This window comes from Armigeres subalbatus, chromosome 2 (assembly GCF_024139115.2).
Source record: "Armigeres subalbatus isolate Guangzhou_Male chromosome 2, GZ_Asu_2, whole genome shotgun sequence".
Taxonomy (NCBI): Eukaryota; Metazoa; Arthropoda; class Insecta; order Diptera; family Culicidae; genus Armigeres; species Armigeres subalbatus.
In genome coordinates, this window is record NC_085140.1 from 220,148,378 (window position 1) to 220,165,507 (window position 17,130).

Below are 17,130 nucleotides of genomic sequence, written 5' to 3' on the forward strand. Positions count from 1 at the left end.
TTGAATTCGAATTAGTATGGTAAATGCAACGTAAATTGCCTACATTTTGGCGGTTAAAAGCTTCGATGCGGTTATATCACGCTACTTAAGAATTACTCAACTATGAGAGTAATGGATTGCGTCACGGCTAAATTGATTAATGACTTAAAGTGTGCATGTAAACAGCGTATTTGCTTAAAGAAAAATAGAAATATCATTCAAACCGCATGAGTTATTAGCAAATAAAACCAATAGTGTCCATATAGGAAAGTTTCTCCGTCGAATGAAACTAGTTGCACTAAAATCGGTCGAGTCCTATATGAAACGTGTTTAGCAAAAAAAAATTCGGGGCTACACACATACAAACTAGCAACCCTATAACCAGAGACCGGCGGAGTGAAAAACTGTCGAAATGGCAACGTATGAAAATGCATGATATCGTGATAATGATAATGGCAGCACTTGAACTTTTTGCTTGCGTCTTATGGGTGCAAAAAGTAAACAAGTCGAAATGGAACCGCTTTTGACGGATCGATTGGAAACAAGATGGCGTCTTCGCCGATCTCTTATTCTAGTATTTCTAATACAAACCCACGCACAAACGGACATTTCTCGCTTAACTTTTCAAAAGGACCTAAGTAACATTTTTTTCATGAATTAATTTGAATAGCGCAATCAACAGAACAACATGAAAGCTTTTGATTCTAGTATTCAAACTAATTCATGAAAAAAATGTTACTTAGGTCCTTTTGAAAAGTTAAGCGAGATTTACTCAGTTTTTCGAGCTGAGTCGATTGGTATATAACACTATGGGTCTCCGAGCCTTCTATCAAAATTTAGCTTTTGGAGTGAAATTATAGCCTTCTGGTACAACTTTGTTGTACGAGAAAGGCAAAAAGCTGCATTTATCCACCAAAGCGACCGTGTGCCGCTCAAATATGGGTCAAGTCTTGAAACCTCATTCTGGTCACGACAATATTTAAGTAATCCAGGTACGGGCAGTTCATGAGTCCTGCAAAGGCTCATCCTAGATGTTTTAAACCTAAAAAGAGTCAAAGCGTTTTTTTTTTCTAGCTGAAGATGAAACACAAATCTAGAGCAGTTCTTCGTCAGAGGTTGGACAGAATGATCGAAACCGATTTCTTTGGTTCTGCAAGGGTTTGCAGGAAAAATCATCTAGGTAGTTGTGGGAAATTCATTTTAAAAGGATTTCTCATTGAAATTCAAAGCAATTTTCTCAGGGTGAATAGAAGAACAGCGAGAGCAGATTTTTTGTTTTTATTACGCGGTACTGGACAAGTAATGTCAAATCGTAATGGAAACGTTCCAAACTGCAGTGTGAACAATTCTCTTAGTTTCAATCAAAGTTAATTGTCTATATTCCGGGGATCAGCCGTCCTGACTTGGACATTAATTTATTATGTTGTGAAAACTTATATGTGAATATGTACATTATGTGGAAGATATTGATTTGAAAAATGTATTGGAGATAACCATTTTCCCTTCGATGGGACTCGAACCCACGACCCTCAGTACCCTAGACAATAGTCAAATTAAAATATATTGTGATATATAATTTTGATTTATCTCAATGAAAAGTTTTCATAATAAAACACAACAACTACAGATAGAAAGTGTAAAATATCTAGCGAAGGTCACTTGATAATGTGATTATCATTCAAAAGCGCCTGTCATGCAAATTGGCCTAGATATAACGCAGAGCACGAGATTGCCCCGCATTCCCGGGACGAGCCGAGAAGGGCAAATGCTGTCGGTGTTGTCAGGGCAGTTGAATTTTATCTAACGTCATTTAAACATTTGCTTACAACGATGTTTATCTCGTTTGCACTTGCTATAGAACGATCTGTTTTTTTATTTTTCCTTGCTGTTACCGATATAGGTAAAACATTTTCATTCACTTTTTGCACGTATTTACTTCACCCGGGATAACATTCATAGCCCGTGCCAAAACGATCCACATAGACATCGGTGTGGGGCCATTGAAAATTTGGTGTGTCTCCGAAACGCAAGGAGAGAGTTAGTAAGTAAGTGACAAGCCATTCTCCGTTCTATATTGGCCATTCGGGAGGGAAATCAGATGCGAACCGGTAGTCAGACATGAGCAGAAACGAGACAGCGGCAGCATAAAACTGGATAGGAAATAGTCATGCGCATTTATGTTCTGAATATTGTTCAATTGGATATTCCGAACAGCATAGATCCCAGACACGACACACGTGAGACGGGGACCAGACTCACACAAGAGAATAGCATTACTGCTCACTCGCAAATTACATAACGCCAAAATTGACCCCCGCGTACCCCCTCGTACCACATTTTTGTAAGGAAGAGTTCAAAAATTTATATGAACCACAACACTCTGACAGATACCCTGCCGCCTAAAGCGTTATGTAATTTATGGAAGGGCCCCAAGAGCTGTACCGGTAGCGCCCGTTTTCCAGTGTTGATGGTTGTCATCGGTAGCGCTGTTGATCGGTACTAAGTGCTAAGTGCTACGAGGGTACACAAAGTATACATGGACGGCCGGGTATGGCAGCAAATGGAGTGTGTTCTACAAAACCGAAAAAAAGCATATCGTAAGAAGTGGTGGAACAACAAAATTTAAATTTTCCCTTCTGAGAGTCTGCCCTTTTCTCACTTTGTCGTGAGGTTTCAAGGAATCACTACGATGAGGCAGTTTGGGGTGAACAACAGATAGGCCAGTGATTCTCAATTAAAGCGTCTCCATTGGGAAAAAGTGCTTCACTCATTGCTGATAAGAAAATAAGATTTATGAACGAATAAAATAATTTTGGAATATATTATTTGAAGTTGTAGACAGCTTGCCATTTCCACCAAACTAATCATTTTCGATTGGTCATTGTCACTGAAGGGTTCTGCTTCTAACTCAATTTCACTCAAAAAAGAAATCATTAATACATTTTATGAAGTTGAAACAATGCGTGTTTGAATATTTCGATTTTGGAGACATTTAATGATATTTAGATTAATCACCTATGATGGGTGTTTCTTAATTGGTAAGTCGGTGAAATAATATCCCAATTTGACTGTTGGTAGCGTTGGTAGTGTGCACATTTCACTTATTTGAAACACAAACAATCACTAATTTAATTTTAAAGCGGCAATACCGATAACAATATACAATCCTGCATATCGAAGCAAAATGGTGGGAGCACTTGAGAAACGCTGAAATAGCCAGAAAATTTCCATCAAACATGCTATGCCAACCTAAGACTGAGCCAATCGGGAGTAAGACTGTATGTTGTTTTTGCACGTCTCCAACATTGTTCCCAATATTAAATGTGGAAGAAGAAGGCTTTAGAATATCTAGGGTAAGTGATCTAATAGATATGTAAGGTGTAAAATATAGAACGCTTTATGCTGTGCTTAAACTTTGCTTTGTCGAACAGAAGTAAAACACTAAAAAACGAACCATGATATGAACTTGTTTAAGATTAGAGCTGTAGCAATATGCAACAATTTAAACATTGGCACCGAAATGTAATTAAAATAACACATTTCGCTATGGATAAGAACTAACTAGGTACTAGATCGTGATATTAATTAGTTTGTTTTCATTGAAAAACCTGACGTCTTCATAGTATTTTGGAGCATATTTTTGATGCCTTTTTATATAATTCGGCTGTTTTAAGGTAGGCAACGAAAGGCTTTAGAATTGGTAAAATAAAAACAACACATTTTTGCCTTCCTCGTATACTAGGGATCTCCAGTCAGTTTAGCGAACACTGCCATAGGATTGCCAATCCGAAGATGATGAGTTCTCGATTCTCGGTCCTGTACAGGATGTTTTCGGGTATATTGCTGGAATTTTTATACATAATTAGATTTGTGCCGGAACTGCCATAAAACAATGGTTTTGCAATAAAAATGGTTTCGATTCAATTTCCAATTGGATTTGAATTGGATATGGATTGGATTTGGATTGGATTTGGATTGGATTTGGATTGGATTTGGATTGGATTTGGATTGGATTTGGATTGGATTTGGATTGAATTTGGATTTGGATTGAATTTGGATTGGATTTGGATTGGATTTGGATTTGGATTGGATTTGGATTGGATTTGGATTTGGATTGGATTTGGATTGGATTTGGATTGGATTTGGATTGAATTTGGATTGAATTTGGATTGAATTTGGATTTGGATTAAATTTGGATTGGATTTGGATTGGATTTGGATTGGTTTTGGATTGGATTTGGATTGGATTTGGATTGAATTTGGATTGAATTCGGATTGGATTTGGATTGGATTTGGATTGGATTTGGATTGGATTTGGATTGGATTTGGATTGGATTTGGATTAGATTTGGAATGAATTTGAATTGGATTTGGATTGTATTTGGATTGAATTTGGATTGCATTTGGATTGGATTTGGATTGGATTTGGATTGAATTTGGATTGGATTTGGATTAAATTTGGATTGGATTTGGATTGCATTTGTATTGGATTTGGATTGGTTTTGGATTGGATCTGGATTGGATTTGGATTGGATTTGGATTGGATTTGGATTGGATTTGGATTGAATTTGGATTGATTTGACTGGATTTGATTGGTTTGGATTGATTTGATTGATTTGGATTGGTTTGGATTGGTTTGGATTGGTTTGGATTGATTTGGATTGAATTTGATTGATTTGATTGATTTGACTGGTTTGGATTGATTTGATTGGTTTGGATTGATTTGGATTGATTTGATTGGTTTGATTGATTTGGATTGATTTGGATTGATTTGGATTGATTTGGATTGATTTGGATTGGTTTGGACTTGATTTGGATTGATTTGGATTGATTTGGATTGGTTTGGATTGGTTTGATTGATTTGGATTGATTTGGATTGATTTGGATTAAATTTGGATTGGATTGATTTGGATTGTATTTGGATTGATTTGGATTGAATTTGGATTGGATTTGGATTGTGTTTGATTGGTTTGGATTGAATTTGGATTGGATTTGGATTGGATTAGATTTGGATTGGATTGGATTTGGATTGGGTTGGGTTGGAGTGGAGTTGGGTTGTGTTTGGATTGGAGTTGGATTGAATTTGGATTGATTGGATTTGACTGGATTTGCTGGTTTGGATTAGATTTGATTGGATTGATTTGGATTGGATTTGGATTGATTGATTTGGATTGATTTGGATTGATTTGATTGATTTGGATTTGGATTGATTTGGATTGAATTTGGATTGAATTTGATTGATTTGGATTGATTTGGATTGATTTGGATTGATTTGGATTGATTTGATTGATTTGGATTGGTTTGATTGATTTGGATTGATTTGGATTGGATTTGGATTGGTTTGACTTGATTTGGATTGATTTGGATTGATTTGGATTGGATTTGGATTGATTTGATTGATTTGGATTGGTTTGGATTGGTTTGGATTGATTTGATTGGATTTGATTGGATTGGATTGGATTTGGATTGGTTTGGATTGATTTGGATTGGTTTGGATTGATTTGGATTGATTTGGATTAATTTGGATTGAAATTGGATTAAATTTGGCTTTGGATTACATTTTTATTGAATTTGAATTGGAATTGGATTGCATTTGGATTGGATTTGGATTACATTTGGATTGGATTTGGATTGGAATTGGCAATTGCGCAATCAAATTTATATTGACAACACAACGATTACGATCAATAATTTTTAATATTGAATTAAGAATATTAAAAAAATCAAAACCAATTAACTGCAGATGAGTCTTACATAATTCTTTTATATGCCATGATCTTGAACTGCATATTCATGTTCACGTGTAGGTAAAATGGTTATAATCATGAAAATCTATCCATAGGAAAATTCATTGTGGCTTTCGCAGTTTCTTAAAATCATTAAATGGTCAAATAGTTCATGAAAACTCTTTCCAGTCGACTCCAATATCAAAACTATAAATTCAAAAACTCTTACGTACTTGTACATCCATTACTCACGCATTCACCCTAGTTTCTATAGTCAAACACACATACACATATCGTTACTGCCAGTTCTGCACATGGAACGTTTTCATCAGCGCAATTTTATCTCACGGCCTATGCTGCTGCCTCCTGGGCTTCCCTTTGCACATGCATGGCAAGCTACTACTTTGCCGTCACCAACGTTGCGCCCGGTATCACTTTAAATTTATTCAATTTAAACATGTGAAACAAAATGGCGGCGCCTAATCGATTAAATTTTATGATAATGCTGAATAACATTATACTTACTTGCGCCGGGCGGCCGAAGAGACCGAAATGATAAATGTGTGTGGACATCCCGGACTTTCCCATCAACAACCTGAAGCAAGCAGCGTGGAAGAAGGACCAACCGAACCGAACCGAATCAGGTAAGACACTCAGTGTTCCTAGTTTTGGTCAGCCCGTCCAACAGTGTCGCCATCGATGTCGTTATCGATGTCGCGCCAAACTGGCCATTCTGGCAAATGCGTTTACGTTATACACTCTGTTGCGTTTCTGTCCCGTTACCCTTTGCCGCATCGCCGGGAGGATTGAATTTTGCTCATGCATAAATTAGTTCTGCTTTGGCAATTCTCAGCCAGAACTGTGACCGGTGTCGGGCTGAGGTGGAACGGTATGTGCCGTGGACGGAAAGTGAAACAAAAACTTATCGAATAATCGTAAATACAAGCTCATGCAATACCACAGTTGATTTTCAGGTATACTCTTCGCATGCCGGAGCCAAGACAAGAAAAATGAACAAGAAACTTGTTTTCGTGGGGTGGAAAACGTAATCGCGCCAGATTAATCTATGAGTACGAGCCCCTGACTTGACAGAAGTAAAGACGAAAAGTTTTTACATAAATTTGTTTTACCTGGCAAAGTTAAGCACAAATCAAAAATCAATTAATCTTGTTTAAGAGCTGCGTTTTTCGCATCGACGCAACCAACCAACCAACCGAAAGGCGGCAGCAGGCGAGATGCAGTTGACGAAGAAAAACGAGAATTAAATTGACGATCCGGGTAATGTAATAAATTTTAATGGACGGTGGCGCTAAGCGGTCGTTTGCGGACATTTACGGAAACTTTGTAACATTTTATTTTACGGCTGCCAGAGGAGTGCTTGTCGATTGCTTTGTTCACACAACCTGCACCTGTTCCGGAGGATAATGTGATCCATTTCAGTGCATGACAAAGGAACCATGGAGTGAGCATGAGTAAAATCAAGACATTTCGGTCATCCCCGGGACGTATGCAAAACGAGAAACTCACTTGAGGAACTATTTGCATTGATTGGATTGCTGGGATCCGATGAAGGTCCCTCGCATATCGAAACTGCTTCCTCAGGTAGGTTTGCTAACTTTTTTCAACCTTCCTGTGATTTATTGAATTGTTAGTGCTAATATATTCATATCATGTACCCAGCAATAAACCACTGTTTTTCCACCAATAAAACTTTACTGACTGTATGATTTGTGGTGGTAATTCTGGCCACTGTTTTGCGTCCCCGCAGAGCGGTGTGACTGATACGGACGCATCACGAGCGGTTGCATGTCAGAGATATGAATCCACCTCCCCGCGCCACTTCCAGTTCCAGTCTGGTCGAACAGAAAAAAAATCTTTGTCGCACGACCACACGAGCGCAGGCAGGATGTCACACGCTAGTAGTGTTGGGCCACAACGCCACAAACTGGAAACTAGATCCGCCACGTGGAACAAGCCAGAGCAGAATGCGCGGTAGATTTATGATAGTTTATTTTATGACTTAACCGTGCTGCGTTTAAACAGGCAAATCAAACGCATGTTATGAGGCGCTGAAAATTTTTACGTCCATGCCACCAACGACGACCCGTCGGAGAATGATCCCATCACAATGCGCTTACAGAGACAGACTATTGTACAGAAGGTAACTCGGAAAAATGAGATTTTTATCTCAGTTGATATGGTCGGTGTTAAATTAGACCGAGATGAGTGGTTGGTGTTATTCATGCGTATTTATTATTAAGAACAATGATTATCCAAGCTCAGTTAGAAAATTTCCGACAGCATCTGTATGTGTCGCATTTTTGTATATTCTTTGAATGAGACTTTCAGTCCGTATGTGTCACATATTTTGACAGTAAACATCCATGTTTTCGTTCTTGCTAGAATTTGGAGAATCGATATAATGTTTGAATCAACCTGTAATGTGCGGCAACTGGCATGGCAGCCACGGTGGTCAGTAGGTCGATTGCCGAATTGTGGGCCAGCAATTCATTAGTACTGCTCATACCTATGTGACCAAACCGGTTGTGCACTTGCATCCAGACTGCCTGGAATAATAATAATTGCTAGGTACGGGGTGGACACAGACATGATCTCCCACTTTTCACCGCATTGTTTTCCTCCCATGTGCATTTCCCGGAGGCGCAATGATAACGATACTCACATTGTTCTGAGGTGGCTCCAGTGCAGTGCATCTATGACTGTTATTAGTGGCGGTCACAGAAGCTGGTGCAAAACTGTGATGTAGTTGGATAGACATCAGACAAGTGGCAGGCAAAAGTATGTGCAAAACAAATGATAGCGTTCGGATACGACGTTCCAGGGATGCAGCCTGGGACTGGCGATTGCCTATGCCCTTCAGTGGCATAAGAGAATTTGGCCCTGTACGCTAATTGTTTTGCATGTTAGTCAAATAGAGACCGACTCGAAAGCATTGTGGGGTTCAGGATGAGAGATCAGTGCCGGCAAAGTGCGTTCGGTTGATAGAGAGAAACTAGAAGAGCAAACTGTGGATCATCACCATATAATTAAACACTAAAAGTGCATACAATTAGCTTCATCGCCACTCTTTTCGCTACAGACATCCACCACCCACGCCCATAGATAGCATCGCATGCATCGGTCGGAAGCAGAATGTGCCGCATATCATACATAATTTCGCTGATTATGTTTACTCGTCTATACTGCTGCCTACGTACTACAATCAAGCAGTCTCTTAATTCTCTGGAACTCTATTTGCCAATTTATGAGTATTCATGAGGACACCTATGATCCGGCCGACGACAATGACGACGCAAGGCCCCATCAGCGAAATGTTTGTATTTATATGCTAATAATCGAAACATGAGAAATGCATGTTCACGCAGGCAAATTTATAAATAATGTTTAATTATACGTTGTGAACGTGTTTGCTTGTCGCATTTTGGACGACGACGTCTGCCAGGGTGTCTATTATTCGTAGACATATTTTTTAGAGACTTTCTTAGCCCAGTGGTAATATTCCCAACTACAATGTATGAATTGAGATTAGGAGTGGTTTGCATGTTTTTACTGTTTAATTCATCGAGTAATAATGGATTTTTATGTTAAATAGTACATTTATGAAGCACTGAAATGTCGTGGCTCATTGTTATACAAATTGGTTAAAGTGGAAGCAAAATTCAGTAATTAATGAGAGTTGGAGTAATTCATTCGATTCCATCCTGCTTTTACAAGATTGTATGCCAAATTTTAAACCAAAAGCTGCAGAGGATTTAACTTAATCTGGCTAAGTTATTGGCATTTTATTTAAGTTCTGTTTGCGTGCTTCTAGAGTCAAATAGGTATAAAATTCGCGTATTCACATTTTGGCAGGTAATTTGAAATGATGTATTTTAGTTTGAGCCTCACATCGACTTATAATAGACTGTTATCTTAATATGTACAAAATTGATAACAAACTATTCCAACCAGGTAATGATGAGAAATCGCATTCAACCTTGTTAGGTGGAAATTGACATTGCCTCTCCTGTCAGCAGCCTCATAAAACGCATGTTGTATCGTGCGTATGTTTCACCCTGAACGCTTACACAATCGCCTCAATCTGCAAGCATGTTATTGAAAATTGTACAAACAATTTCGCCATTGAATATTTTCACCAGTTTCTAGTGAAGCATTTGAATTGTTACCCTTTGCGCATTTTTCCCCGGTCAATCTGCGTCAAGTACGCCTTCGTCTACGCCACCCGGCCCAATGCTATGCCACGGCAGACAATGTAGTGTACGCAGCCGCGCACGCACGCACGCATTAACCCATCAACGGCAAGTCATGGCTGACTTGATCCGGCGCTATTCGCAAGCTTACGCGCCTGTCTAGACGCTGATGAGAGTGGTAGGGTGGATGTACCAGTCGTTGTGTGATCAAGGAAACTTGTGTTTATGAAGTGATTAGAAGGCCCACTGCAGGTGGTGATATGTCAATCAAATGCCTGCAAGTAATGTTTTCTAGGGAAACTTTTAAGACTGCGTCAGAACTCAGTTTTGCATTCGAAATCACTGACACAATTCAATTGTAAAAGGCAAACCAAGGGCTGGAAACCTCATGATTAAGATAATAATAACCATTGAATTGTTTCTACAATAGAATAGCAACTGTATGAAGTTTGTTAATTTCTGGAAGCAAGGGTGTTGAACATTGCCTGATACTTTATGGGTTATTCTATAGCACTGAGCGTTCGATTTATATATGCTAAAACAGCTGAACTTTAATCTATGAAAATGAATTACTTTGACAAAAAGTGAGAATTTGACTTTGACTTAAGCAAACTAAATATTACTATGTTAAGATGAAACGGGTATAAATCCAATTTAAAAATTATGCATAAACCCCGTACGCAAGGACGTTTAAAAATTGAGATGTGTGTTATCAAAAATCGCAGTCCGTCACAACTCTGTAGCAGCTGTTTTGGGTTCTGACTTGATTGACCTTAACGAAAACGTAGAAACATTGATACGCGTGAATGCAGCGTAATATCCATTTATCGCACATTAATTAGCTGGCCAAACGAAATCGCGCGAAAAAGCAAAAGCATTAAGAGGCATATCAACTGCAGTACAAATGAGATAAGGCTCACGGCGGCAACTGAACAGATTAATTGGCCATTGCGCTTTTGCGTTTGATCGCAAAATTAGGTTCGAAAGTGAAAATGCTTCTTAGATTAAATGCAGCAGCTTCGGGCGCACACACTCGGCAGTCAGTGGGGCAAGAAAGAGTGCAAAAAATTTCGCACCTGCTTACATTTTATTAAACGCGAGCGCTTTGTTTAAATGTCAGGCTTGCCGTCATACTGTTTGGCCATGAGCAGGCTCACATATGCAGTAGAATAATGAAGGTGCAAAGAAATGGATGGAGAGATGGGTGTCGTTCATTATTTTCGAACATTTGATGAACATGTTCCGATGCGTTAATTAAATTCGATCATGCTTTCCGGAATATTGCGTTTCTTACAATCAAGTCAAGTGGTGGAATTAAATGGAGTTGTACGAACTCGTCTTATGACAAGTAAAGACATTCCACTAAAAGCTCAGAATGATTTTCTAACCAATCAATTCCAGCAGTTGCGATTTTAATTTTTTAGGGCTGTATATTTATGTAAGATGTACGGCTACAAGGTAAGCCCAGGTGAAAGGTCCTTAGGCACGACTCCCAGAACATAGCAGGGTTGGAATCCTGGCTTGGCCTGGGAAATTTCCGGGTAAAATGTTTTCTCGAGTTTAATCGACATAAGAGCATTCTTGTTAATCAAATTGCATACGAAAGCATGGGTAGAACTTGGCTCACAGTGGCTAAATGTGAAAATACTGCTACAATGGGCAAAATGGATGAAAATGGATTTTTTATTTTGGGTGAAAATGGACCTTTTCTTTAACAATTCACAACGGCTGTATAATGGAATCAATGTTTCTCTTAGAACAGGAAAACAAAAATATGAGAAGCCGTTTTGAACGATTTAGTATTCTGACATACATAATGTTTGTGAGAGCGATGTCACAATCCCACCTGAGGCACATTGTCCACCTCATACTGTACTGATACGGTACGGGAAGCTTTAGGGAATGGATTGAAAGCTGGAAGCTCATCACTTGCTATCCGCTAGACCAAAGCGACGGTTTTCAAATAAAAAGCTAAAAGAAAAATGTAGTTGGCTAAAAGTTGTTCAATAATCAATATATACCTCAACAGTTTTAATTATGCTAATTGATCTTCAAATAACTCGATAAGAAATATGCTCCATTAACAACATAATCTTGCTTGATAGACTAAACACCGCAATTCTCAGTCTGCTGCAAAAAAGGAAGTCAATGTTTCCTAACGAAATACCCAAAACTGATTTATCACTCCTGGAGTCTATTTTTTCCACATCTAAAGTTCACCCGAAATTCGATTGAGTTAACCATCCACCACCGGATTGGGTCGTTCCCGCTTCAAGTGAATTGTCAGCCTTAGGATTTCACCCTCAAAGCGAGCAGCAGAATAAACAAGCCCATTTACGAGTACCATTTCACGTATTAAATCACGAAACGACAAACGACGAAGAAGGGGAGCACCATCAATTTCGATTCCAATCATCGTCTACCGCAGCAGAAGGTTTTCCTTCGGTGCGGGGTGTAAATGTTGATTCCTCCTGTTTTGGTATCCTCGCTAAACTTCCCAACTACCCAGAGAATCCGTGAGGGTGGGTGGCGATGGAGAAATGTGAAATTTATCAACTTTTATGTATTATGCGTGCCAACAACCGAACGATTCGCATTCATTCATTTTTTTGCAATCACACTCGAGAGACGGAGTGGAAAAAAATGGCTCACTCACAAAAGGAATCGAATCCCCTAGCGAGTAGGTAGGTTGGTACCTTCGCTACTGCCAGCCAGGCTGTTCCAGCCATCCATCATCGCATGCTCTACCAGATTTTCCCAGCGAGCATTGATAATTTGTCAGATTCCTTACATTTTCCAGGTGGATTTCATTCTCTGGTGCGAAACCGACAGAAGTGAATCATTCTCGTCTTGGGGATGATGCGACAAAATAAAACCGAAGGCGTCGTGGGATTTCCATAGCTTTTTTTGGCATAATAATATAAGAAAATTTGAATAATAGTTGAACATTCGATTAACTCTTAGAATTTTGGACATTGTTTCACGTTGTTTTGAATAGATGGCTGTACTAGTACTGATAGAAAAAGTTGTCAAATTCTCTAATCTTCATTTCTCTTAAATTGTATGTTTTAAATTGTGAACAAGAACACTAATAACTCCAGATTGGCTGGATAGAAAAGGCGCATCTCACACTATTGTCCCCTTGTCAATAGATGCATTTTTTACTTCCGAAAGTTTTAGTAGTTTTGCAAAGCAGAACTTTTTTCCAAGGAAATGTCCGCCGTTGTTGTCATCGAATACACGAGGCACTTTCTCCTTGAAGTTCACTCACATGAACAAGCACACCCAGCCATAGGTAGAATGCGCACTGCATGCGACAGAACGAGGCCAATAATGGCCAAAGGCATCGCATTGGGCTGAGAACAGCGTGTTCGGCAAGACTATATTGATAGGTTCTATTCCGGTTTTTATTGAATCGGAAATGATCTCACACTCTTTGCGTTTTCCCCTTGGCAAAAGCACTGGTTGCTTCCAGTTTTTTTTTCACTAAAAAAAAGCACTCAGGAGGTCGAAGGTTCTCCATTGCTGAGGAAAGGTAGAAGTTTTTGAATTTTTTATGGGCACTTAAATCGTTTTTCAATTTTCTCTTCATTTCCAGTCGTTTATTGAATGATATTTTATTATCGCCTGGAGGAAACGCCGATATACATAAATGATGAGATCCCGATGAAGCAATATGGCGATGTGTCGTATTATTAAAAGGTAGTGAGATCAGTTTCAGTGAATGATATTTCGATTATTTGGAGTTTTTTTAGACAGAATATATCAGTTTCCTAAAATCAATCATTTTCATATAACGTTTTGATAATTTACAATCTTTGATCTAATCTACATGGTTGACATAAACTGTTGCAATTTTATTAACCAAATTCGAAGTGGCATTTGGAATAATATTTCCGGTAATTTGAACACCGTCTGGGTGTCTCACAATGCTTGTAAAAAAATTTGACGTATACAATTCTATAAGGTTTTAATACAAAAAAAGTAAGCTTTTTTTAAATAATGTAAATTAAATAATACAACCTTGTAATTTACTTTACTTATGGGTCCAGTACTCCTCCGGTGGTGCAAAGGACCGACCTGAAAATGTAATATTTCAATAAAATGGTTGTATTAAAATCTTCCAAATTTTTATATGCCAAAGTTCTATACAGATTTTGTAACACTTTTATTCAGAACTGTAATTAAATCTGCCATCCGCTGGTTGGGTAAATATAAACTTTTTTTTCCAACTTATATGTCGTGGTCCTACGTATAATGCACGGGAAAGTTAATCCCAGAGTTATTTACGTTCTTGATTATTGGTCACAAAGAGGCGTCAATAGTCGAAAAATTGTAAAAGGTCACGCCATCATATGACCCCTCCCAGCTACTTCATACTCACCAAAGACCAAAACTACCCCGGCATCGAGTGGAAGAAAATTGCAACGCAAGAAAACCAACGATAATGGCAACCACCACCCCCACAATAAACATATACTTTTTATGAATTATTGTAGACCGCAGATTTTCCTCTGTGTCTGCCCAACTTACTGAACGGTTAACACACTTCATAAGGAAGAGGCGGCAAAGGGATTGCTTGTTTGAGCATTCGTAATAAAATATGATAAAAATACACAAAAGCCGAGAGAGCAACAGCCATAAAAGAGAAGGAAGGAAGGAAGTAACTACTTCGCAGTACGTTTCGGGGCCAATTGCCAATGGTTTCCGAATAGTGAAGATGGGAGTGTGTTTTGGCATTTATTCGGTAACCCGGAAGCTCCGGAACGGCGTGACTTTTCGCAGTTTCGAGCCACCGCCGTCATATCCGGGTGCGGTTGGTCACGATAATAAAAGGGTGCGAAGGCTTTTTTTTGGTCTCGCTGCTGTAGGTTTTTGTTGTCGCTGTTGGTGGCAAGAACTTACCCATAGGCCGCCAGTGTGGGATCGTACGGGTAGTATCCGGTCGTGGGCTGCAGGCCAGCGGATGTCCACGCGGTCATATCACTAGTTGGTCCACTTGGTATATAATCTTCTCGAAAACAAGTGTAGGTATTTTGGCGTCAAAATCATGTACCTACTCCTTGTATACCTTGTAACACTTTTCTGGAAAACAGTAAGATTACCAGGTCCCATCCACAAATATTGGTAGATCGTACTGAAGGAATGCTTTAACTACTAACAAACATTTAAACTTATAAAATTGGTAGGCGCTATTTCGTATTCGCTTATTATGCGGCTAACACCTCATAGTATTTAGAGATCATCTTCCTCGAGATAATAGATGATGATTTAAGTTTAGCATAAGTGAAACGATTTGCGGAAGAAAATTGTCTTTCGGTTGCTGGTAGCGAATCTTTTCGTTTTCATTGCAGTATCACCCATCGACCAGAGCAATAATTGATGCAATGACTCACCCATATCATCGGTCACTATTCGTGCATTTAATGCCTTCAGCATTGAATTCGCAAGTGCATAAACGCCTTTGATTGCACCGTAGTACGTGTTGCTAGTGAATCAAATTTTGCATCGGATGCAACCGTGTTTGAACTCAGAGGTGGACACGCGCCAACAACCCCTTGACGTTGAGGCCGGATAAAGCGATATAAACGCGTAACTGAATTGTAGCCCATGACTATAGGTTCCAAGTTGTAGAGTGGAGAAACAGGCTGGAGATTGAGTGCTAAATTCACGTGCGTATTCCACATAGAACGATGCGACAAGTGTACTTTTTCGCAGCTGTTGTTAAGAGATGTACTGATAGGCGAGACGAGACTAGTGGAAACAAGATTATTATGCAAATCAGATTGAACATTAAGGTCTTCAACCCACCACATTTTAGGGAGAAGGAAAACGTACGAATGTATGAAACCTGACGAATATAGCCTAATGAAAACTATCCATGATCTTGACATTAAAATAAGATAGTGAGTTCTGGAGAAACAAACATATCTGGCTTAGCTATTGATAATAACTGAGCAACGACCCATTTTTTTCAGTGGCAAACAAGTTGCTACGTTTTATTCATTTTAAGATAATACAAAATAATTACATATGACGTTTTATTTAGTTCTGTCTGGGTAGATATTTTTCATATTTTGAATGCTTGAATTCAAAAGATATATTTAAAACAAGAGCCATCATTACAGCGTTGAACAATACCCAGAATCCTAAGTAAAAATAATCTAAAAGTAAATAATCACAGTAGCTCCTCTCATGATAGACTGTTAACGAGCAGTCATGATGTGAGTAGTCAAAATGAAATTTGAGACAAGCATCCACTGAAACAATGCAGCGAGGGCACTCTAGGTAAGTGTTGTTCCATGTCACTGAAACAGATCTCTGGTTTTCCCTTTCCAACTCCGATCTGAGCTGCGGGATGAAATTGCACAGCTGAGTGTGAAACCACTCGGTCGTTTGGAAGGAAAGTGGAATGAAGAAAAAATTCCAGAAAAATGGGCGATGCTTGAGGGAAAATTAACCTCCGCGGTTCCATCTGTGCGTCGCTGTCGGTTGGGGATGACTGTTGGGGATGCAGAATGTTTAGACAAATCTCCGTCGCAGAAATGAAGACACATTACAGTGACGCAAAGATCGGTATTGTTGGTATACAAATGGCAAGTAACGGCCAGAACAAGGGACGAAATTTGTCTTTTCGGATTATACAATTGAACGTTGAGGATTGTTAATCGCAATTTGATAGGATTAGCCGTAAATGAATAAGCAAACCTCAAATAAAATTGTTTACAATCGCATATGAATAATTTGTTTTACTCAAAATGTATCCTTTGACAGACGGATACTCGCCATCTCAGGTTTAGTCTCCGCATTCTGTTTATTTATGTTTGTAGGCCACTTTTAACCTTCAAAGCGACTTGATTTTCAGAACGCAATCATTGAAAAATTACATAGTCACAAAATCCGTTGTAAAAACAATTAAAAATTAAAGTGCCAGACGTCTTCGACCAGAGGTCATGTCAGACTGAACACTAACACCTAGCATGGATAATGGACGGACATATAACACCAGTGAATGGAGAATTTTTCAATCACGAAGGTTCCTCCTAACTTTCAGGCCCTCAGGGTAATATGGCCCTAACAGAAAATGGATATTAAAATCACGATGGATAAAAGTGAACACTCTCTTCAGCAAAATTGTGAAATTAACTCCCTGTCAGGGAAAAATATCAGGCATGGGCGATCAAGACTACGACTCTGAGATACCAAAATAAGATTT

At 38.9% G+C, this 17,130-nt stretch overlaps 1 protein-coding gene across 1 annotated transcript in view; it reads right to left on the reverse strand.

Annotated features, from left to right (window-relative positions):
- The window catches only part of LOC134211687 (homeobox protein araucan), a 54,595-nt gene extending 39,677 nt beyond the window's left edge, over positions 1 to 14,918 (reverse strand). Inside the window, exon 1 of the mRNA XM_062688816.1 lies at positions 14,820 to 14,918. Within this exon, the coding sequence (XP_062544800.1) occupies positions 14,820 to 14,896 (77 nt within the window). The 5' untranslated portion in view covers positions 14,897 to 14,918. The remainder of the gene's footprint in view (positions 1 to 14,819) is intronic.
- Positions 14,919 to 17,130: the final 2,212 nt, after the last annotated feature.